The following is a 24279-nucleotide window of genomic DNA, read 5'->3' as shown; positions in this document are numbered from 1 at the left end:
GACGTGCTCCTCCATACTGTGGGAGTAAATGAGCAGGTCGTCAATGTACACAATGAGAAACCGATTTATCATGTCATGGAAGAGTTCGTTCATAAAAGCTTGGAATACTGCGGGGGCGTTTGTGAGCCCGTAGGGCATCACCAGGTACTCGTAATGCCCCCTTGCCGTCAGGAACGCCGTTTTCCATTCATCGCCCTCCCGGATGCGCACCAAGTTGTAAGCGCTCCGGAGGTCAAGCTTTGTGTATATGCTTGCCCCTCCTACCTGTTCCAAGGCCGCAGGGATGAGGGGCAGAGGGAACCGGTTCTTCACTGTGATCGCATTCAGTGCCCGGTAATCGATGCAAGGACGTAGCCCTCCATCCTTCTTTCCCACGAAGAAGAAGCTGGAAGCGGCCGGGGACGTGGAGGGGCGGATGATGCCCTGCTGCAGGGATTCCTCGACGTACCGGTTCATGGCCTCCTCCTCTGGTAGGGACAGCGCGTATATCCGACCCCTCGGCAGCGGTCCCTCTGGCAGCAGCTCGATAGCACAATCGCATGGTCGATGGGGAGCCAGCTCTGCGGCCTTTTGTTTGCTGAATACCTCCTGGAGTGTCTCGTAGCAGGAGGGTACCGCCTGGGTCTTTGTAGCCGTGGCTGCCTCCACCGAGGTGGCTCGGCAGGTGACGTTCAGGCATCTGGACATACATTCAGGAGACCAGGTCAGTAACTCACCTTGTCTCCACGAAATCACAGGGTCATGGAGCACAAGCCACGGGTGTCCTAGGATCAGTGGTTCCCGGGGAGAGGACACTATGAAGAAACTTATGTCCTCCTCGTGCAGTGCTCCGACCCGCAGAGTGATGTTAGCCGTCTGGTGAATAATCATTCCGGTGCCCAGGGGCTGCCCATCCAAGGCGTTGATTCGGAGTGGAGGACACACCGGGATGAGGGGCACAGATAAACGGTGAGCCAAGTGTTGGTCCATAAAATTCCCTGCCGCCCCCGAGTCCACCAACCCACGTACCTCCTGCTTCATTTTCCCCACAGATAAAACAGTAGGTAGGGTTAGTTGTTGACGTGACATGTTTAACACTGGAGACATTCCTACCTTGGCGGAGGTGTAGGTCCAGCCTTCCTTCTGACGGGGAGGTCGGAGTCGGCAGTTCCGAAGGAGATGTCCCGCCTCGCCACAATACAAGCACAACTGCTCCCTGATCCTCCTCATCCTCTCCGCTGGAGACAGGGGCAGGCGACCTAACTGCATCGGCTCCGGTCCCTCGTCGGCCAGAGGAGGTGTTACCGGAAAGGTGGGCTCTGATGGAAAGTTGGCTCGCGGGGATCGTCGGGACTCGAGGAGGTGTCCCACGCTAATGGACACCCTGATGTAATCGCCCAGCTCGGTGACATCCCCTCGGCACGCCAGTTCTGCCTGGAGTTCAGGACGGAGACCGCGACGGTAGATGGTCAGGAGTGCAGTCTCGCTCCACCCACTGCCAGCGGCGAGGGTCCGGAACCTCAGGGCGTAGTCTGACACCGTTTGCGAGCCCTGCCGGATTTCGCACAGCAAATCCCCCGTGGTCTTCCCGGTAATGGGGTGGTCAAACACCTCCTTAAACTGTGCTTGAAAGTGTCGCTCAGACAGAAGTTCTGGGGCTCCCGCTGACCAGAGGGCCGTTGCCCAATCGAGGGCTCTTCCTGTTAGCAGGGAGATGACGAAGTCGACTCTGTCCTTCTCCGTCTGGTAGGTTGCAGAGTGGTGGGCGATATACATCCCGCACTGCATGAGGAATCCCAGGCATTTGCCAGGAGAGCCATCATACTTTCCCGGCATAGCCATCGGGGCGGGTCCGGTGGAGGCCAAAGGAATGGCGGGTTGAACCGCCGGTGTGGCGGACTGGCGTAGGAGCTGGCATAGCTCCTCAACCCGTTCCTCCTGCTGGGCGAGCCGACGTTGGAGCTCTGATGGTTCCATTTGAATACTGGTGAGGTATTCTGTCACGAAGGGACCCTGGACGGAGACTCGGACTCAGGATCAGAGCTTCCAACCTTTCTTTATTCAAGGACAGATATTAGTTATATTTAGGGACAAATCTAAATGGGAATTCCGAAGACAGGCAGTAGGTCGGCAACGCGGGAGGCAAAAGATGGTTCTGGTCCAGGGGAATAGGCAGGTTCGTGGTCAGATGCAGGCGGAAGGTCGAGTCACGGGTTCTAATGGGGTTTCAGGCAGATAAGCAAAGCGGTTCAGCAGAGAAATGTACATTCAATACCTCACAACCTGCCCGCTGCGTCGGGCTGTTTTTATAGGTATCTCTCCCTCGCAGGTGTTCAGCGTTCCGGTGATTGGCTCCGGGGTTCGCGTCCTCTCTCGCAGGTGTCTAATATTCCGGTGATTGACTCCGGAGGACGCGTTCTTTGGCTCCCCCTCGTGGCCTCCTGCCGTCACGCTGGGGTTGAGACCTCACACTCACATAAATACACATGTCAAACCCCAGCTGTCGGAGAGCTGAGGACACTGTGTGAGAAAATATTTGTCAGAAGAATAGTGATTATTTTAAAATGGGCTCAAGATGCCTCTGACCTTTGTTGCTAAAATCTTTTAATTTGCAGTTTAATGTCGTTTATCTGCCAGATTACCGCCACACACCCACACACCGGCCACTCTGTCAGAGCTCTGATAAATCTTTTGTGAACTGCCGCTACTTATCTCCCCAGTTCTTTCTAAATACTCAGGCTGAGAACACTGAAACTACCTAATAATATAATACATTAATACATTTAATTATATGCAGTTTGCACCATTAATCCAATATGTTATTATTATGTATTCTGTATTTTTTGTTCTTTTTTGCAAGACATGATGAGATTGTATTTTAGTGACACCAAGGAGAGAAATGAGCGGAAAGCACAGGTATTATAAAATAAAACAGGTGCAAAGATTTTTAGTTTATGCATGTATGCAAATTAATCTCACAAATTGATAAATATTTCAAGTTAGTATTTTAATCGTGGAGCAAACACACAAAATCTTGTCACCTTGGAGGTTTTGAATTTTTAAACCAGCACTGAAAGAAATATTCAGAATGGAAAGCTGCGAAACAACAGTGTAAAAGACTTTATTTCATACATAACTGTTTCCCCCAAAATGTTGAGGGGCATCAGAAATTGTGGAACCAATACCAACTTTTAACGTGGTTTCCGCTTTTATTTTGAAGGCCTTCTTCCCGGAAGTCTTCCCGCCGTCCGGCTAACTTGACTCCGCTCGTAATGGCTATTTCTTTAAGTTTGGAGGTCCGTGTCCTGGATGAAGACCTCAGTCCACGGAGAAGCGGTCGAGTGAAGCCATGAAGAGGCTGTGAGGAGTTATTTTTTTGGGGTGGTGGAAGTTAAAGCGCTTCGTTTATCGGTCGACAAACCGTAAGTTAAACCCAAGTTTAAATGCCCCGTCCGAAGTCAGAATCAACGGTTTAGTTCAGTGGAAGTTTGCTGAGCCGCTAGCTTAACTGTACGTCAACTCAACGTTAATTGTGCTAAAAGCCTTTTTAATTGGTCGCGAGAGACGAGACGTTTGTGTCAGCCAAGAGTTTAGCTTAGCTCGTAGCCCCTTGTGTTAACGTTATATCATGTTTAATTCATTAAACGTTCGTAAAACGTCGATAAGACTGTTTTTGGTTAAAATATTTTTTATTGTCAATTGTTTATCTTTACTTCTGTTAGTTATTTTTTTATTTTTCTCGCTCCCTGTGACTTTATTTTCTTTCTCCAAGCCACTGCATCACTTCTGATTTCACATTAACGTAAAATACAGACAATACTTTTCTTTAATGTGTCCGCCCCTGATTGGAATTGTGACGGCTTTTTTTTGGGCATATTTTCTTGTTCAACCACATCTAATTTTATGCATCACGTGTCCATCAATGTTTGAAGCCATATTATAAAATCCCAGTTTGGCTCCCACACACACACCCACTGTATAAAAGGCATTCGCAGGCAGCACGAATCCCTGCACTTTAAGGCGTTCCTCTGCCTCTTTCTACATCATTTTTTTTTTGCGTAAGAGACACCTTTTTGCAGGACAAAGCTGCGTGACCCTCAGGTCGTCCCTCCTCTCTACGCCTGACTGTGTCCCCTCGGCTTCCCCGGGGCACGGAACTGAAAGCAAAACAAAGGATTTGATTTCCTTCTCTGACAAGAACCATATTTCTGTCCCTGTGTCTCGTGGCGGATGGTTGGCTGACCCAGAAGACGCGAAATCCTGGCACCAACAGTTTGTTGTGTCGCTCTGTAGAAAAAGGAGGCAAAGTTCACCATTGATCCGAGTTGTTGTTCCCGGGCCTGCAGTAAGGATCTGCATGGCAGAGACCAAGAAAAGTCTGCTACCTCTCAGGTTTTTTTTTGTTTTTCCAGATATAGACATCTGCATTCCTTGCATTCTTGGTGACTGAAGGGAGGCGTCACGTGACGCGTTGAGATGTCTGCATGCCCCTGAAATTAAAAGAAATCTCACTGTGACCTGAAACTCTTTTCCTCGGGGAGAGGAGGAGGAGGAGGAGGAGGAGGGGGGGGGATCCAGTCAAAGGGCCCCATCCTGTATGCGAGCTGTAGGAGTATTTGGGCCTTTTAGGTTTGTCGCTGCCGGCTGAGAGGAAGACATTGCTCCAGCGTGTGTCAGGAAACGCTTCCTGACAGGGCCGAGTGACGGTCTTCCTGAGGGGGGGGGGGCGGGGGGGGGGGGGGGGGGGGGCGCCTCCGTGTTTACGGGCCGTCCGGCGGCGGCTTCTCCTCAGAGTCTCGTTGCACGGAGGTAACTGCGACATGTTCCCCCCCCTCAACGAACCCTCGGGCTCTAGACGGGCTGCTGCTCCCGTAACCAACGCAATGAAAGGCAGTTTTTCTTGGCTCGTAGGGATTTCTCTCTCCATTTCCCCCCCCCCCCTTGCACCTTCCACATTATTATCCCTCCGCCCCCCCCCCCCCCCCCTCCCGCCCTCTCCAATGTGAAATCCTGACCGGGATGTAGTCTCGTTGAGGGCCACATGGAAAAGCTGCAATAACTTGAGATGAGCGTCATGTGAGTGTGAGGGACAAAGGGGCTGTTTGTGCGCTTCATGTCAAACGGTGCGACCTTACTGAAGGTCAACAAAGGCCCGGGTGTTTGAGTGGCTCATATGTGTTTGAGTGGCGTGTGGATTTCACCGGTCGGTTGGACCCCCGCGGGTCGGGGCTTCATCCCGGTGCCGTTACCTCTCCAAGTGCTACTTAAACTTTAGCTTTTGTGCTGCAGCTAATTAGAAATATGAGACGTTGCTGCTTTTCTTCTTCTACACAAAATGTATTTGGGGTTTTGACTGTTGAGCGAGCAAACTTGGTAGCAATGGACCCAATATTGAATCTTGTGTGATACTTTTAGTTTTAATCTTTAAGTGTTCGTAAAAGTTAGACTTTCTTACTGAAAATAGGAGTTCATCCAGCTATAAGTAGAATCCTCATGAAAGGCAAACTATTTAAACTTGTTTTGACTCACTCGTCTGAGACGGTGAAACCTAATTTAACTTTTGATCCAATAAGCAGCAATGTGATCCACCAGTTCCTGTTACTACGACAACGCTATTACTATTCTGAGTCAGTCCTATTCTGAAAGGCACATCTGTACCACAGCTGGAAGTAAGGGGTGTGTGTGTGTGTGTGTGTGTGTGTGTGTGTGTGTGTGTGTGTGTGTGTGTGTGTGTGTGTGTGTGTGTGTGTGTGTGTGTGTGTGTGTGTGTGTGTGTGTGTGTGTGTGTGTGTGTGTGTGTGTGTGTGTGTGTGTGTGTGTGTGTGTGTGTGTGTGTGTGTGTGTGTGTGTGTGTGTGAGAGATCTCAGCCTATTTTCTTTGCAGATATTTTGTCCCTCCCACTCCACATCTGGTTGATGTTAAAATCACCTTACGGCCCAGGCGAGTTACATTTTCAGACAAATTTGTCTTACTATCAAATCGGCTTTGATGATCTGCAGAGGATGAAGTTTGGTGAGCAGCGATCCTCAATTAAAGTGCATCACAAGATGCAACAAATCCAATATCATTTTGGACAAAGAAGTAAATGTGATTAAGATGTTACTCGTCCTTCTATTGACGTTTTTATTGCAGACTGTTCTTGTCTCATTGGAGTTATGGCGTCTGTGGCTTTTCTTAGAATATAAAATGTGTTCGTTTGTCAGTCACCTAAAGCATGAAGTCTACTTGGCCTTAAATGTACAACCCTTGTAAATCAGCCAGATGACTGAGGTTAAGGAACAACGTGTCGCCCCGCGCAGCAGTGTGTCTCGGACTGAATGAATGGAGCTCAATGGCACACTGCTAAGCATCAGTCCACTCAGACAATGCTGCAAATGGGAAAAAAAGAAAACGTGTGGTTTTGTCTGAAGGATGAAGAGTGGGGGGGGGGGTCAAGAGAGGTCACCCGGGACGTCGGTACCAGGCCTCAGTGTTGGTTTTGGGGGATAACTAACCTGCTCAGGAATGTGTGCAACGCTCCCTCCCACACTGTCGCGTTATCAATCATCACTACTGACACTCGGGAGATGGGCCCGCATCTGTGGGCTTGTGGGCAGACAAACACAAGGATGATATCTCGGCGTCTCGTTTAAACAGAACCTGGTTTCTTCTAAAGAATGGAAGTATGGAGGCATCGTGGTTCACGTGGCAGCTCCCAGTTCGAGAGCAAAATCCATTCCTTATTTGTTTTGTCTTTGGCATCAATTGTATCCTAAATTCTAAATGATGCAAGGGCTGTGGTATATCGGTGTTTCCCACTGAACTGAGCTTCCCATGGAAGCCCCGATGCCGGTTTTGATGTGGCTTTGATCACATGACCGCAGAGATGGCGGCACTGACCAGAGGGCCGGGTGGGTGGAGCATTTTCCCTCCTCACCCCGCTCCTCGACGTCTGCGTTCACACAGAGAGAAGAAACATACTTTGATTCTCTACAGAAAGGGGGGGGGTGGTGGACCCTGCTGGGTGGAACACTGAGGGATCAAATCAAGCAAGTCGCTTTGTTTTCTGCAGACTTCAGGGCTCATTTGCTGCAGCAGCCATTTGAAACGGAAGAATCGGAGCTCGAGCCAGGAGAGAAGTGATGACACTTGTTTGTTGTTTTGTACCGACTGTAATGTACAGACATTTGGGAATAACAGTTTAAGCTAATGATGCATTAAAAGTTGACTAATCTGATCTTTATTTTTTTGCAATAAGACGACCTATTGTTGTTTTCTTAAGTGAGCTGCTGTGGTCATTGGTTTTGTTTAATGTAATCAATGCTATTTAATTCATGAGATAACCTCATTACATGTTCTTTTTAGTTATGCATTTTTGAACTCATGACACAATCTTTAGCAGATGGATTTTTCCTCAACCATCATGAAAACATTTATTAGATAATCACATTTCCCTTTAGTTAATCAAGTTAAGATATTAATACCACATTCTCTTTTTAACTCCCATTCTTGAAGGACGGCATTTTTTTGGTTTGAAGACTTTAATTCATCCTTAATGAATCTCCCTTCCATAGAGCCATATTTAAGGTTCATCACCGTGGTTGCATTGAAAGCAGTTAATGTCCTTTGTCTCCTTCTTTCCTTCAATTAACTTCTTTTCTTTTGTCAGATCCGTTGAGCACAAGATGATGTCCGACGCCAGCGACATGTTGGCGGCGGCGCTGGAGCAGATGGACGGGATCATAGCGGGTAACCACATCGTACACTTGGACTTTGAGACCACTTTATTTCATTTTCCAAGTGGGCACGGCGTAGCGCGGGGTCCTGCAACATCTGGAAACCATTAAAGTGCATGCTGGGAGCACTGCGTCCAGCGGGCCGGTGCAACACAATGTGCCCTTCTCCTTCCTCTCGTACCCGCCGTTTTAATGCACCCACCCCCCCCCCCCCTCCCCCCCGATTACACACCCACGCAGAGGACCACCGTTCCTCTGCGTCTTCCAACTGCGTTCCTCCGCTACGAGAAGCCAAAGAAAGTTTCCATTGTCGCCGCAGCAACAGAAACTAACGATTATTGGCGCTCGGCGAGTTCGGAGCTGAAACCCTTCTGTCCGCTCCGCTGCAGACGAGCAGAGCGGCCGTCGCTCTCAAGAGTCCCCCCCCCCCCCCCCCTCTCTCTTTTTTTTTCCGCTGCTGTGTGTAATTATAGCGCTGACCTTTCCAATGGGAGCGAGGCAGCCGATCACATGATGCGCCCCCCCCCCCCCCCAGTCCCCATCTGTTTCCGCAGAAACCACGGCCCCTCCACCTCCGCTGTGGGGGAGCGATGTTTTTGCATGTTTACGTATGGCGCCCCCCTCTCTGTTACCCTTGGATGTCTTAATCATGGCCGACATTTTAGGCAGATGATGAACGCTGGGAACATCGCGCACTTCAGTCTCCAAAAGAAATGACAAAAAGTTACCACAGAAAGAGTTTTAATCGTTAGTAATTGTTTAGTGGTGCACACGGCGCTTGATAAAAGCCCTGCAGTGTGAGTGTGTGGGTGGGGAGAATACCTTAAAGGACTTAAGTGCATTTGTTTACGCTGTTCTACTGCATAAACACCTACTTGCGTAGGAGGTACATGATAGTCAGTTTCTTCAGTGAAGAACTGAATGTTCCAGAGGAAACTAAGTAAATAATGGGAATAAACGTCAATGATCAAATGACTGCAATGCCTTTTGACCCAATCAATAATCTCATGGAGAAATACTTTGGTTATTAATTGAAGGTCAGTGATTGATTGGTGTGAAAACGACGCGTTCCTCTTATTGTCCTCTCCATCCGACTCCGTCCCCCTCTGTCCCTCACAGGCTCGAAGGCCATGGACTACTCCAACGGGCTGTTTGACTGCCAGTCGCCCACCTCGCCTTTCCTGGGGGGCCTCCGGGTGCTGCACCTGCTGGAGGACCTGCGCGGGGTGCTGGAGCTCATGGACAGCGAGGAGAGGGACAACCTGCGATGCCAGATCCCCGACTCCACCGCCGAGGGGCTGGCCGAGTGGCTGCAGGGACGACTGGTAACGAGTCCGTTCTGACGATGACGCGTTTTGGGGACACTTGGTCGACACAATGGTCTTTTCACGAGCCCACGGCAACGCGTGTTGCTTGGTTTACAAGATGATCTGTAATGACAATTAATTCAAACAAGTGGGTGGTTTGAATAATGTGTGGCAAATACCTTTCTCTATAATTACATTCTTACAGCAAGTCTAAATACACTAATCTCCCTTGTCATTACTTTTTTTTAGGTCATACTAAACAGATGCATTTCTGCCGTGGGGGGGGGGGTTATGCGGTTGTGTGTGTGTGTAAATGCAGGCGCAAACGTGGTTGCTTACGCAGCCGTTAGCATTTTGAAAAGTGCTGTTATGACGTGCTGTATGAATGATGGAGTTCCCATTGGACTCCTCCTGCAAATAGTTTCCGTCTTCCAAAGTGGGGCTGGTCTAGTCTTCTTTTTTTTTTTTCCTCGCCGCCTCGTCTCTCCGAGGCCGCCGCGTTTTTTGATTCAATTTTCTAATCACTTTCACGTGAGAGTGTCGTGGACCCTCCCATGTTCCTCTGAAGGTCCGCTCCCGTCTGTCATGGCGGCGAGGTCACGTAGTTATCTTCATTGGTTGAGTGCACCCTTTAGAAAAACCCACTCGGCTCGAGGCTGCTGTGTGTTTCCATTTGGACTCGGCAGCCAGAATCAAATTTAAGCACGGCACCAGGACACCCCCCCCCCCCCCCCCCCCCGCCCCACCCTTCCCCCTGAGTTCTTGTCTCTAAAGCAATAACGGCTGGAAACCTTGCTGGAGTCGTGCGACAAATTCAGCCACTGTCTCTCATTTCAGACAAACGGCCACGGCTCAGACGGAGTCTACCAGGAGCGTCTGTCCCGCCTGGAGAGTGACAAGGAGTGTCTCGTCCTGCAGGTCGGGGGAGCTCAACTCTCAACATTATTGCTACAAGGCAGCAAAACAACTGCTCTTTTCACATGCAATTGAGTATAATGCAGAAATGGCCGCGTTCTGTTATTGCCTTGAAAGTTTGGTGTCTTGGGATCATCACCACCACGTGGAAGGTGAGCAGCTTTCGTAGCCGTCTTTGTGTCAGTATCTCAGAGCGCTCCGTCTCCCCGTCGTCCAGGTGAGCGTTCTGACGGACCAGGTCGAGGTGCAAGGGGAGAAGATCCGGGACCTAGACACCTCCCTGGACCTTCATCGGCAGAAGCTGAACGCCACGGAGGAGCTGCTGCAACAGGTGATTGCCCCGCCCCCCCTGTGAAAGCCCCCCCGCCCCGTTGCACACGCAGGCTTTACCTGAGTGTGCGCCTTTGCTCCACAGGAGCTGTCGAACCGGACAGCGCTGGAGACCCAGAAGCTGCAGCTGGTGGGCGAGGTGTCCGCTCTGAAGCTGCAGCTGACGGCGGCGGAGAGAGATCACCTAGACAACGAGGTACAAACACTCTGATCTGTGAAAGCCGGGGGGGGGGGGGGAACGGGTTCTCCGCTGCACCTGCAGCCTGTTTTCATGCAATGTGTTACTCCAGAATCTTCTCGCGCCCCCCCCCCCCCTCCCCCCAGTCGTTATTTAAAGGTCCCAAAGGTCCGTCTCACTCCACTGGAGGACTCGGATGTGTCATGTGGTGCAGGGTGAACTTCTTTTAAGGGTTACAGGAGCGGCTTAAACGCCCCTTTTGGCTGCAGCAGCTGTTTCCTGTCAGAGCCCACCCCTGTTCATAGCCCCCCCCCTCCCCCTCTGAGAGGCCAAAGGTGGGTGTTAAAGTTTCCATACACTCTGTCCACTAGCTGGGACATACGTTTCCAGACAGTAGAAGTCTGAAATGTGTTTGCTGAATTATGTAGAATGCAAAAGCATGTGTTTGTTTTAGTTTCCATCCCCCCCCCCCCCCCCATTAAGCTTCAAATCAAGCCCTAAAGAACAACACACGTCAGTGCTAAACAGTGATTTATGCATTTTATGTCAAATTGAAAACCAGGCCTCACTATCAAACCTCTTTCAATAATGAGAGCTGCTCAGTTTCGGGTCATGTTTACACTCACATTTATTTTGAGCACTTCAGTATATTGACTTTTGTTTGTTGGCTCCTCTTTTTTTTCTTTGGTTCTTTGAGAGAAACTAAATGGCCACTTTGGTACAAATGTCTACTTCAGTTAGGATTACATGAGCCTTTGTGTTGTGTGAGACTTTATAACCAGGATATCAATCAAATAAAAAGGTCGTATTACAAGTGATGAAGTGGGACCTTCTGTGCATTCAGAGATGGGCGTCTGCTGCGTGTTTAGACCGAAACAGTTCTGTGGTTTCAGGACCGGTTGTGAACCCGATGTAGACGTTTCACCACCAATCCAATCAAGGGCTGGTCTGCATCGGTGGATTTTAGCTTCTCAGATTCTCGCCGATGGTCTTCTGGCGGACCTTCTCCCGCTGACCTCCACAAACCTGCGCGCTGCCGGTACGATGGGTGACGGGCGTTCTTCTCCTCCCCCCCGCAGGGCCTGTACCAGGAGGTGACGGACCTGCGCTTCCGGGTGACGGACATCGAGAACGAGAGGCTGCAGTGTGAGAAGAAACTCGCGGCCACCAAAGTGAGTGAGCCGGCGCTTTATTCTCACGCGTTTATGGTCTGACGGCAGATCGGAGCGATCCTCTGATGCCTCCTCTGATGCCTCCTCTGATGACTCCTCGTGATGCATCTGTTCCCTGCTCCCTTTCTTCGCCACCTCTTTTAACATCTGTCTGCGACACGCTAACCCGCCAAGCGCCCGAAGCGGAACAGCGTGCGCTTCGTGGGAGACGAGGTGAACGAGGTTTGATCCTGTCCTCTCCTTTCCTCTCTGGCCCCTTTAAGAGCCTCTAAACCTGCCGCTGCTTCACTGAACTTCACCGCTTTCCCGACTTTCTCCACAAACACACGCTGTGAGTCCCTTCAGGATCCGTTCCTGGTTCACTTCCTCTTTTCTTTTTTGCATCAGCGCCTGTAGACTGAAACGCCATAATCACAGAATCGTACTGTTTGCTCGGGAGACTGAACGTGCAGCCAGCGTTTTGTTTGACTGGTGCGTTCATCCGAGCTCTTCAGTGCGTCTTCCGGTTGTTCATTTGAATCTGATGTGCAGTGTGTCCACAGTTTGTTGAAGAGTGTGAGCACAATCAGTGTGTTTAAAAACCTCACCAACTGACTGCATAATTCCCACTAATCGTGTTTTCAAGGAGCACAACTGGATTAAATCCACTTAACTCATCAACTGTGGTTCTTCTGTGTAAAATGCATTGGGTGCTTCTGGAGGAGCTTTTCCAAAGTTTGAAACTAAGTCTGTGTGTCTGTACTTAGCTGCATTTAGCTAAATGCTAACACTAGTATGCTACTAGGCTCCAGATAAAAGTGATCCAGTTTAATTCCACATATCGAATGCTGCATGGCTCTTTTTTTAAATGTCAATTCATTTGGTTTAAACCTGGAATGTTCTGCTTAAATTTATATGTCAGCATTTAGTCTTAAAATCCAAATTAATCACCTGTGTAAACTGATCGGCCAAGTAGTAGAACTCCAGTGACAGAGATCCATTGCTGCAGTGTTTAATCCCTTTGTGAAGGATGGAATATTGAAGCTGACTAAAGAATTAATGGGGACGAAGTCTCGTTTTCTGTTGTTCATACGAACATCATGACTGTGCGTCTCCTCCCCTGGTAGGAGGAGCTGCAGCTCCTGCAGCGGCAGCTGGAGGGCCGCGAGGCGGAGCTGAGGAGGCTGAAAGAGGAGAGCGGGCCGAGGGTGGAGGTCCACGGCGGTGCCGAGGGCGGAGAGCGAGGTGGGTGAACGTTCTTGAACCGTTTCACCCAGTCTAATGTCGCAAGAGGGGTTTGACAAATGGACTTTTCGCATTCCTACAGAGCCAGATTCTCTCCCCCCCCTCCCCCCCCCGGATCCCTGCTGTAAAAACACTGGATTTCATTTCATTCATTATTTCTCTGTTCCACTGACGCTCTGAACTCTAATGAGGCGATTTGAGGCGCCCTTGTTTTTACTCCTCATTCGTCTGTCGGCGCCTTGCCAAACACCAGTGACCGATGCTCCTTCCTCCCGCCGCTGGCCTTATCTGGTCCGCTGTGATGGCGGAGGAATGCCGGGGGGTGGATGAAGGAGTCCCTTCCACATGTGTGCTGCCACCACGTGCTCTGCGGTTTAATCTGATGGGCTTTTGTTTTGTCCCCGCAGCTCACTGCGCAGACACTGCTTGTTTGTTCCCTGATCTAAATCTGTGACCGGGTCAGATGTCTGCTGTCAGGAGGAAAAACAGCACAGACGAGGGTTTTAAAACTTCTTAGAAAAATGCTGTTTTCCCAGCAGGAGGTTTGGTGGAACTCATCCCGATGTTTGTTCAGTATACTTTTTTTACATCAGATATGTAAAAACGTCGTGGTTTCCTCTGTGAGGCCGTCCGCACTATAAGGTCACTACAGCAACTAAATCTTTATAAAGTCAGTTCTGGAAACGCTTTTCTCCACTTAGTTGTCTCTAATTTGTAGAAATATTATCCACCTCCCTGCTCTGATGTCTTAATTTTTATTTTCCTTTAGTTTTATACATACTTCATCCCACTTAAAATATTTTATTTCATGAGCAAAGAGGGGTAAGTTTTGTTTGCTTAGACTCCATTAGAGGATCTCGCCCGATGACGAGCTCGAGGTTTTCTCTGTTGACACCAAGCGATCAGCTGGTGCTTTGATTGGTTGATTCTAGTTGAAAAGGAGAGCTGCTCTGAAAGCGCCGCAGTGGCTTCCTGGTTTCTGGAGATAAAGCTTCCACGAGTAAAAGTGTTTTACTTTTTGTCCCCAGACACAGAAGTGTTGCAGATGAAGATGGCGCTGGAGACTCTGGCGTCGGCCAACGACGTTAAGGTAGCGCGCGCCGTGACGCTGTGCTCATCGCTTTGAGTGAGTGATTTCGAGTGGTCGTAACCAGAGGTGTTTGTCATCAGGAGCAAAGGATAAAGCAGCTGGAGGAGTCGCTCACAAAGTGCAAGAACGGGCCGGAGCTGATCCAAGGTCAGTCACGTCCCAGTTAGGTTTCTGACGCCTCTCTGAAGTTCAAAACCCGTTGCTCTTTAGGGTTAAACACATTCTCCTCAGACCTCTTGTGAAGGTCTATCAGGCAGTAGTTGAAATGTCGTAGAGCTTTGTTTTAATAATGCAGCTGTGGAGCCGTAAACGTCCAAATTCAGCTTTTCTCCCTGGTTCTGCTGACTGTCCTCCCCTTTAGAGAAGTTTAAGGAAGACGACTACGCCGATATCCCCGACGACCCCTCGGTGTCCGTGGAGGGGGGTCGGGTCGCGCTGGAAGGGGGGGCAGGAAGAAGCTCCGGCGAGGTAAACGCACCCTCTCAAAACAATTCTACACCGGATGAAAGCCAGACTGGAGACTTCCTTTTTTCTTTTCTTTAGAAAAGCTCAATTTCAGCCTCCACCTTGAAACCGTTTCTCCCAGGAATGCGTAGTTCTTTATTTGTTGGGCTTAACGGTGTTTTTTTTTTCTCTGCTTTGTCAGTCTGTTCCCTGCATAGCGGTGCTCTCTGAGATGAACGACCTGGACAGAGAACAGTTCCACTCAGCCGGAAGGTGAAGCTCCGCCTTCCTCATCTAGTGGCTGCTTCCTTAATGTCATTAAACTCGCTTTAATCCTCCACGGATTACTCAAAATATGAATGAATTCCTGCTGATACGACTTTGACATGTAACACATCTGATGTATATGACATGCTCAGCACATGTGCAAAGGATTGTGGGTCAGAAAGGTGTTCCTATCTATACTGCAACAGATTACTTATTACACGTAGGGACTTGGTAAATGTGTCTCCTACATTACAGTAGAATATGAGGAGAGCAGAAGTGATTGAATATGTTCATTAATTCATTACATTTCCATACAAGCTCATTGTTTTAAGTGGATTTGAAATCAGTGATCTGATGTTTATTGATGCGATATGTCTGTAAAACGGATGTTTTGTTATCTCAGCTCCTCATACTCCCCACAGCCGGGCGACTCGGCCACGACCAGCAGCGCTGAGCCGGTGAGACGCGTTGACCACAGTGAGACGTTGTGCTGCTCTGACACCTAGTGGTTAAATGGCGCCGTTACCCTTTTTGTTTCTTTTTTTTTTTTTTTTTTTTCTCTCTCCGTAGGTCAAAACCAAAGCGGGACCTGGTTCCTCGTCTCCTTCCAGAGCGAGTGAGGGCAGCTTCGGCACCAAGAAGGCCCGCGCCTCCTTCGGCCGCGGCTTCTTCAAGCTGCGAGGAGGCAAGCAGGCGGCCAGCTCCCCCAACCTGGGTGATTGTGGGCTCCTGATAGCCACTGATTTGACACTGATCCTGGTGTTTCGTTCACGTCTCTGTAAATTGAGAAGATCGCAGCCGGAGTGCCAGTGCACCTGCGTTGTGCACGTTTGGCCTGGATTACACAGCTGGATGTGACTGGAGACCATTTCACCCCGAGGTCTGATGGTCACATGCTGCCGTACCCTCTAAGAACGATATTCATGTTAAATGTTAAAAACTAGAAAACAAGAAAAGCTGCTTCTAGAATTTCTCTGTCCATGGTCTCACTCATCCAGCTGTCCCTTATCCATGACTTCAAAACATCTGCACTGAAGACCTTGTGTTGGTACTTTCCAGTTGAGCAGTGAAGCGACGTGTCCGCTGTGTCGTAACCGCTTCCTCCTCCTCCTGAACTCTGATTAAACTGTGATCCGAAGCGTGTCACGTTAACGTGTGGTGACCTTCACAGCTGACGCGGAGCGGAAGGGCACAGAGCACCTGGACCTGGCCGGCGCCCCCCCGCGACAGCCCCGCGGCGGATCCCTCCTGCCGTCCTCCCCCGACGCCAAGAAGAAGTCCAAAGGCTTCAGGAGGTTCTTTGGCAGGTAACGGGTCAGCCGTGCTTTTAAAAAAAGCCAGGGAGGGCGGCGATCTCCCTGCTCGCTCACGTCACGTGATCCTCCCGCAGACTGAAGAGGAGCCACTCCAGCTCCTTCAACCTGGACGACGAGGCGCCGACGACTGAGTTCAGCAGGGGCGGGGTCAGAGCCACGGCCGGCCCCCGGCTCGGCTGGTCGCGGGATTCTAAACACAAGTAGGGTTCGGTGCCGCAGTCGACTCTTGTGTGTGGTTTTTTTCCGTAGTGCCGAACGTTCCCTCTGTGCCCCCCCCTCAGCGTGGTGGAGGTTCCCTTCTCGCAGTGGAGCAGAGAGGACGTGTGCGCGTGGCTGCAGGAGCAGGGCCTCGGCCTCTACGTGGCTCAGGGTCAGAGCTGGATCAAGTCGGGACAAACGCTACTCAGGGCGTCGCAGCACGATCTGGAGAAGGTGGGATTTGTGACGTTTCAGGGCGAAACATTAGTTAAACTGTTCTATTCTTCATTACAGGTGCAAAGATTAATAAGGAACAGATTTCTTTAAAAGGCAGCTTCCAGCCTCTTGGATCTGTGTATTTTTTCTGTCACACATGCAAGACGAGTCTCCTGCACATGACTTGTTGCGGCTCTGTTTGCCTCATCAGGAGTTGGGCATGAAGCACCCTCTGCACAGGAAGAAGCTGCAGCTGGCCCTGCAGGCTCTCGGGTCAGAGGAGGAGGACCTCAGAAGCCGACTGGACCACAACTGGGTGACCAGTGAGTGCCGCTTCACACACGAGCGACCGTGTTTCTCCTGCCTCCGCTCTGTGGTCCACGGGTTGAATGTCTGTTTCAGGGTGGCTGGATGACATCGGCCTCCCGCAGTACAAGAGCCCCTTCGACGAGGCTCGTGTGGACGGCTGCATGCTGCACTACATGACGGTGGTGAGCGGAGAACCTTCTGAGGCGGCTCTGACGTTGAGGTGACTCGCTCCTCGGCTTTTCTTAACGTCCTGGACTCTGGTTTCCCAGGAGGACCTGCTGTCTCTGAAGGTGGGCAGCGTGCTCCATCACCTCAGCATCAAGAGGGCCATTCAGGTCCTGCGCCTCAACTGCTACGAACCCAACTGTCTGAGGCGGCGGCCCTCTGACGAGGTATCGCACAGGAAGTCCCGCCCTCTTCCCTTTTTGGAGGTTTGTTTGTTTTTTACTTAAAATTCTCTCGTGGTCGTCCAGAACAACATGACGCCGGCGGAGATCTCCCAGTGGACCAACCACCGAGTGATGGAGTGGCTGCGCTCTGTGGATCTAGCAGAATACGCGCCCAACCTGAGGGGCAGCGGCGTTCATGGCGGACTGATGGTAAGCGTGATCAATAATAATAATAATAATAATACTAACCGTGTGATCTTTAGGATGACAGCGCTGTCCTCTTTCCTCAATGTGAGCAGGTGCTGGAGCCTCGCTTCAACGTGGAAGCGCTCGCCCTCCTGCTCAACATCCCGGCCAACAAAACGCTGCTGCGGCGCCACCTGGCGACGCATTTCCACCTGCTGGTCGGCGCCGAGGCGCAGCGGCTCAAACAGGAGTGCCTGGAAAACCCGGACTACGTCGTACTCGGTGCCACCGCCAAAGTCAAGGTAGCAGCACCCCACCGGTGGAGCTTGGGCTCATTGTGTCGTTCATTAAGAACACAAATAATACATGTCGTGCCAGGTTAGCGGTGTCCAGTCTTTATGCTAAGCTAACCCATGATGAACAGGCGAGTTGTGTCAATCTGAGAAACGCCAACAACGTGGTGCCATTAAATGTCAAACCGCCGACGTCCCTCCTGCAGCCGCGACGCATGTCCTTCGGTGGGTTCGGGACTCTGAGGAAGAAACGTCCGGATGACGCCGGCGAGTACGTCTGCCCCATGAACGTGGAAATGCCCCGGAGCAGCAGCTTCCAGACGGGCGCCCGGATGTACGAGGAACATCTGGAGCAGGTACGCAGACGGCGTCTCATCAGGGAAACGCGCTGGTTTGTCTCCGTCTCAAACCTCCGTTTTGTTTTGTTTTTTACTTATTTTTGCAGGTTGAAGACTCCGAAGGCACCGTGAGGCAGATTGGAGAATTCTCCGAGGAAATCAACAATCTGACAGTGAGACCCTCGGTGATGAAACGGCGAGTTTACAGAAGGAGCGCTGGATGATTGAGTCTCTTGTCTTCTGTTGCAGAGCATGCTGAAGGAAGACGAGTCGTTTCACGAGGTCTCTGTCGACGCAGCAGGAAGTGACAACGTGTTCGATTGACAGCTTTCATGACCATAGATATTTATTAAGGCTGTCAAATATAATGCATGGATTGTTTGCATCAACGTACTTCTTATTGAGACATTATCAGTAATTAGATGTTTCATGTCTTAAGCTGCAGTATCGAGCCACACTGACAGATGAGCTTTCTGCTAATTTAGACTCCACCAGAAGTTATTCTATTTGCCTTCACAGCATCTCCAAAGCAGGGAAGTACACGGTCTGATATTCAGTATTAGCGTCTAAGCCAATAAACATCCGGCATTGATCGTGTTCTTCTTTAAAAACTGCATGACTGAAAGCAGATATTTTAAACCAAAGTCCTTGTTTTTTATGTTTTTGGTAATAAAATAATCTTTTCTTCAATATCATCCTTGCTTTTTTTTTTAATTGCATATCCAAACAATCACCAAGAACATGTTTTAGCAAAATATTGATGGAGGGCAGGTATATCCAACACTGGCAGTGGAATTAAATGATGCATTTAAAACAAACAAAGCTTTGCCAGTGTGAAGGCACTCGGACAGCAGACCACAGGGACACTTTGTCCTCGCTGTTGCATGATTATATCGTAGCATAAATACATCGTGTATATAAAGTGCACTACGACGTCCCCCCCCCCCTTGACGTCTAGAAGGTGAACCTGCGGCTGCTGGAGTGGCCGACTTTGTCCAGGTTCGGGTTGCAGGCGAACTGGATCATGGGCGGGGGTCCACACATCAGGATGAGGGTGTCGTCACCGGGGGGGGGCAGGTGTTCCCTCACCATGTCTTCACCGATGAAGCCCTGGCTGTACTCCCAGTCTGAAAGTTATACATAAGTTATTGTAAGAGGTGCTACTTTTCGCCTGATGCATCATAATAGGACCATTTAATTATTGTTCTACACTATCAAGACTGGAGGTTGGAATAGCGTAATACAGTATGACCTGTTTAATCACTATTACATGTAATTTCCTATAAATGGGAAATAATCACAGGTATGAGCAAGAGCTAGAAAATCTCCACCAATACCTGCTGTGCTTTTTAGAACATGTGATGTCAGGAGACGTAAGCTCACCTTCGGGTGCTCTGTCCAGGGTGAACCACAGCTTGAAGCGGTCCGGGTGGTTGACCTGGATCTCTTCCAATTCGGGTCGCAGCAGGATGTCCTTCTCGCTCTGCGACGGGAACGAAAGTTTCAGCGTGAACCGCTTCTCAAAAAAAGGAAAACAAAACGAAAAAGCAAACAACGTGATCGGGGGAGCCTGGTGAAACCGACCTGGTTGGCAAACAGCAGGTAGCACACCGTCCGGTCCTGCGGGTCCTTCATCACGGCCGTGATGAGCTGCAGCATGGGAGTGATCCCTGAAGGGAACAACGCAAAAGACGCTCACCTCCAATACACAAGGAACGACGAGTGTGTGCCTTGGTTTCAACAAAGCCGAAAAGTGAAGGGAATAAAATCTGCAATAATGAAAATCGAATTTAGTTGCTTCATAAAAGCAGCGCGTCTGAACCGCTATCACATCAAACCCGTAAGACCAAGATAAGTCTTTCAAATGTCTGCGCAAAGTCTCTTCTGATGAGACGAGATTGGGAGGAGGAAGTATTAAACTGAGAGGGACGAATCGATCGTGAGACTTCAAAAGGTGGGTCTAGAAGTTTCCCCTCACCGGTCCCTCCGGCGATCATGCCGACGCGTTTAGCCGTCCTCGTGTCAGTCGGGGACTTTTTGTCTGGTTGAATGTCAAAAACGCCTGTGGATTAGAAACAAACCAGAAGGTCAGATCCTGCAGCAGAAGTTCAATCCCAGCCTTTCAGGACACGAGGCGACGCGGCTCACCTTTGCCTCTGTAGACGAGGAGGCCGCTGGGTCCCCTGAAATCGATGGTGTCGTTGATCCTCAGGCTCTCCAAGTACTGACTCATCTTCCCTCCCTCTGGGAATTTAGGGTTGACATCTTTAAAGTAAATCTGTTGACAGCGGACAACAAAAAGAAAGCGATTTGGGAAATTAAAATTTAAAAAAAAAACATCCCCCGCGCGTACACGCCGAAAAAAAAACAACCTTTTGCACCCGGCGTACCTTCACCACCAAGTCCACGAAGCCTTTGTCATCGTCGCTGGACACCGGCGTGTACGGACGGACCACCAGCTTCCCGTCTATCCTCGCAGACAAATAGATGTGCTGCCCTGCAGAGGATTAACAACAACACATTTACACTGCTACTGCAGATGATAAACATGAATTCCTTTGCAGTGTTTTGACTTTGTGTTCTTGTACGTTCCTCTTCATTTGGAGGACGTAGTGATGTGATTAATGGTCGTGTGTTTGAGTGAGCGCGGCTACGAACCGATGGGCAGACCGAGGATGTGTTCCGGGGAAGGAAGGGCGAAGCGGAACTTCCTGGTGTCGTGACTGACAATCTGCACATCAAAAAAAAAAGAAAAAACACACGAGTGTAATCAGAAAGGAAAAAAAACGCATTCAAAATGCAGAGAGAGAGAGAGGAGAGCAGAACAGAGGTCCTTGAACGCACCAGTTGCGTTTGCCAAACAGGTTGATTTAGTAGGAGGTGTTTCAGGTGAGATCAGCAGCCAATAGCAGCTGATCTGTTAAAAACACTGTTTTTTTTGTTTTTTTGCACGTTGCACGAATAGTTCTAGTTTTAATAAAGATTTCATTGAAGCTCGTCACCTGTTTGTCCAGCAGCCGCAGTGCGTACTTGATGGTGGGGTCCTCCAAAGTGAGGGCGGGTCTCTTCTTGGAGAAGAGGAGTCTGAGGATTAAGTTGACGATGCTGTCGAAGCCACCTCGGATCAGCTGTGGCAAAAGAGGAGAACGAGCACCGAGCTACAGCGTTAGCTAACACACGTTCCGAGGCTTCGGCGGGGCGTCGCCTCACTCGAATCAAGCCGTGTTTGTTTAGTCCACAGCGGGAGCCGTGAGTCACCGAGTCACGTCCCCCCCTGTGCGCACGGCCCCGACTACTTGGTTAGGAAAAAACTTAACAACGTTAAACGTTAGCTACTGTTAGCCCAAGCTCACGCCGTGGAATTAGCGGACACAAACACGACCTGCCACCAAAACTTCACACCAAGTTGTACTCACGCCAATGATGTAGGACAGCATTTTCTGTCGGTTTCGGTCACGGTGAGAGTGTTTGACGATGCAGAAAGCAGCACCAGGTGAGTTTAGGCGCAACTGCGACTGCAGTACGAGCTGTCAAGAGTCATGCGAGGCTGTCAAGCGTCTGTTAGCTAGCGGATATGTGCTTCACCGTTCACCGAAAATAAAAGCAACCATTCGTAAAAAAAGAAGTGTACATTTATTTAAATCACAAGGAGAAAGCATCTAATACCATATAATATATTTATTAACACATATAATGCCGTTTATATTGTTTTACATACCCTGAAACAACACGGGGTTGATATTTTTTCATCGGATTAACACAACTTCCGGTATGACGATGGCTAATGCTAGCTAACTTGTTGAAGCTACATCGCCCCTTCACACAGGGACTGGATTTTCACAATAAAACCAATACATAAATACGAAGGAAACGCGTGTATTTATTATAATAAAAGTCCACAATGATCAGTTTGCATTAAACAAGTGTTTGAGGAGTTTCGCGAGGCCAGATATAAGCGGTGGATTACACCTTCACACCTAAGATTAACATAAAAGGGCATTTTCTATTTTCTATATATACATCATGGATTTACCTCTGAGCCTTGAATCAATGTGTTGACTTATGGACATCATCCATTTGGTGGGAGGACGAAGCTGTCCCCGTCCTCTGGCTCGGGTGGACATCAGTGAATATTCACAAATAGAAATTCATCCGTGTATAAGACACAGTGGATACCTGGTTGTTGTTGTTGTCCTCTAGGTGGCAGCAGTGACCAGGCCAAAAGGCCGGAATGGAGGATTCAGGACAAAGTCAAGACAAGCAAACATCATTAAAAGTAGAATTTGTCACGGAGGCCTTTGTTGTTCCCGTTTCTTTCTGGAGCAGCGACTCATTCTCCTTCTGCCAATCAACACCGACACTGCAAAAGAGAGTAATGAGGCTGGATTCTGTAATTCAAGCTGCTATTAGAGGCAGTCACGGCGTCTTAAAGGGTGACACGCCACTGAAAACATGACATGACAGGCTTCTGTATCAACAGGAAATAAAGCAATTTTTATTGATCATTTGTGTATATGAAGTTATATAACAACAAGTCAGAAAACCCCACAGAGTGAATCACTACACAAAAGTGAAACAAAACTGTAAAACACCTCGTCAAAAAAAATGAAGGTATACACAGCAAATATAAACTGTGAGCGGGAAAAAAAACGAAAAAAAAAACACCCCAAACAGTTCCACGAGATCACAGAGAAAAGTTCCACGCACAGAATACTCAAGCAGGCGGATGATGTGCACAAAGGCAACTGGGATCTTTCCACAGCATCAGATTCTAATGCTCTAATGGGGGGGGGGGGCCTTCGTTTTACACTGCACGCTGTGGTGGGAGAGGACACTAAAGGGAAGCCTGGCGTCGCAGGTAATGGCTTCTTTTTTTTCTTCTTCTTCCTCTTTCTGCAAACGCCGCCTGTCACTGAGTTCCCTGCTACGTTTAAACATTTTTATTTATCTTACGACTGAGCTTTGAAAACCTTTTGGTCCCGGTATAAGATCGCCATGGTCATTTTTTTTTTTTTTTTAAATAAAGCCTTTAACTTGTAGTTTAATCTATTGTTTTAATTTTAATCTGAAGCTGTTCTAGAATTCACAAATGTAAATATAAAACATGTCCAATGCAGAGAATGCAGCTGAATTAAAGTTATAATTATGTTCGATGTCGTTGGAATGCAATCAGATATTACCCCAAAGGGTTATTAAAAAAAACAACCAAATATAAACAAAGGGACATTTGTCTTTTTTACAACAGAGAGTGCAAAGTACATCTAATCTCACGGTTAAAGTAATGCACACCGACACAGTCCACACTGTACATTCAGAGTGTTCCTCTCAGATATAAAAGGGCTTTTAGATCAGTTAAGTCCATGATGAAAATGATGATGAGCTATAAGTAATATGCACAATAGATGGGTAAATGATATGTGCAGCTGAATAATCCTCATTAATATTTATTCTAGATATACATTGTTTTGACACAAATATGTAAATATATACACGGCATTTTAAGGGGACATTTGAATGTAGAATCTTGTTTGGTATCTAACTAATACTCCCTGAAACTTCTGATGCTGGAACTGTGTGCAAGAACAAAAAACAAAAAAAAAAAACCCGCGAAGAAAGGGAGGGGGCCCTAAACAGAGGTCAACGGGGGGGGGGCAAACGCTACGACATCACTACGGAACAAAATGAGTCCACACGCCTCTAAGCACGCACGAGGCCGTCCTCACAGACGCCTGGGAGAGGACAAGAAGCTTTTTTTTTTATCAATAGTGCCATCGACTACACAATAACATTGAAAACATTTAGAAAGTGTCCCCCCCCCCGAAAGACGGCGTCCGGCGTGGCGGCGGGGGAGGATTGAGACGGATCCCGACTGTACACTTTAACGTCCCCTCTGCTGAGATTTGATTTGTCACCATTGCTTTCTTGCTTTTTTTTTTTTTGTTGCTTTTTTTTTTAAGTTAAGACGACGGAGCCGGTCGAGTATTTCGACGGCCCGACAACGACCCCCCACCCCCCACCCCCAAAAAAAGAAGAGAAGCCCACAAGCTACTTGAAAGACACCCAGTGCAAAACAGCAGCCACGTACGAGTTAAAACTGGCAGTGAAACGTGGCTCTGGTGTCACTGTGAGAAGGCAAAGCAAAGACGTGGTTCCTCTGCAAATGGCAGTGTTTATTAACCTCTCCTCTGATTGAAGGCTTGAATTGAAACAAGAGCCACGACTCCCCCCCCCCACCCCGACCCCCCCCTCCTCTTTCTTTACTCCGCCTCGAGGATCGGACCCAACAACGACGAGGCCGCTCAAAGTAAACAGTTAACAAAATGTCGTCAAACGAGCTTAAAGACACGATGGCTGCAGCTTGGTGCTTTTTTTGTGTGTGTGTGTGTTTTTTTTTAAGGTTTGCGAGATGAGT

At 48.9% G+C, this 24279-nt stretch overlaps 2 protein-coding genes across 3 annotated transcripts; one reads left to right on the top strand and one right to left on the bottom strand.

The window, feature by feature from the left end:
- The first annotated feature begins 3233 nt into the window (after window positions 1–3233).
- Window positions 3234–18258, top strand: LOC119210957 (liprin-beta-1-like). Of its 2 annotated transcripts, none has more exons than XM_037461493.2 (25): window positions 3234–3401; window positions 7629–7708; window positions 8815–9020; window positions 9840–9920; window positions 10135–10248; window positions 10333–10443; window positions 11505–11597; window positions 12704–12821; window positions 13850–13911; window positions 13992–14058; window positions 14273–14379; window positions 14558–14628; window positions 15026–15080; window positions 15193–15307; window positions 15794–15929; window positions 16013–16138; window positions 16220–16370; window positions 16564–16675; window positions 16755–16843; window positions 16931–17053; window positions 17135–17260; window positions 17350–17538; window positions 17736–17885; window positions 17975–18040; window positions 18117–18258. In XM_037461493.2, exons 2-25 carry the CDS (start codon window positions 7645–7647, stop codon window positions 18189–18191), a joined length of 2607 nt encoding a protein of 868 aa, XP_037317390.2. In that variant the 5' UTR covers window positions 3234–3401; window positions 7629–7644; the 3' UTR covers window positions 18192–18258. The 2 variants fall into 2 exon arrangements, with proteins under 2 accessions (XP_037317390.2, XP_037317389.2); XM_037461492.2 differs by having other exon boundaries at window positions 15193–15337.
- A 301-nt stretch (window positions 18259–18559) lies between these two features.
- On the bottom strand, window positions 18560–21447 carry LOC119210959 (NADH-cytochrome b5 reductase 3). Its single transcript, XM_037461497.2, has 9 exons — window positions 21284–21447; window positions 20870–20995; window positions 20526–20598; window positions 20258–20364; window positions 20016–20145; window positions 19846–19929; window positions 19452–19537; window positions 19251–19350; window positions 18560–18994 (listed from the first exon to the last, which is right to left on the bottom strand). The coding sequence occupies exons 1-9, from the start codon at window positions 21302–21304 to the stop codon at window positions 18822–18824; spliced, it is 900 nt and encodes a 299-aa protein (XP_037317394.2). The 5' UTR covers window positions 21305–21447; the 3' UTR covers window positions 18560–18821.
- Window positions 21448–24279: the final 2832 nt, after the last annotated feature.

This window comes from Pungitius pungitius, chromosome 2 (genome assembly GCF_949316345.1).
Source record: "Pungitius pungitius chromosome 2, fPunPun2.1, whole genome shotgun sequence".
In the NCBI taxonomy this organism is placed as follows: domain Eukaryota; kingdom Metazoa; phylum Chordata; class Actinopteri; order Perciformes; family Gasterosteidae; genus Pungitius; species Pungitius pungitius.
This window is presented reverse-complemented; position numbering and strand designations above follow the sequence as displayed.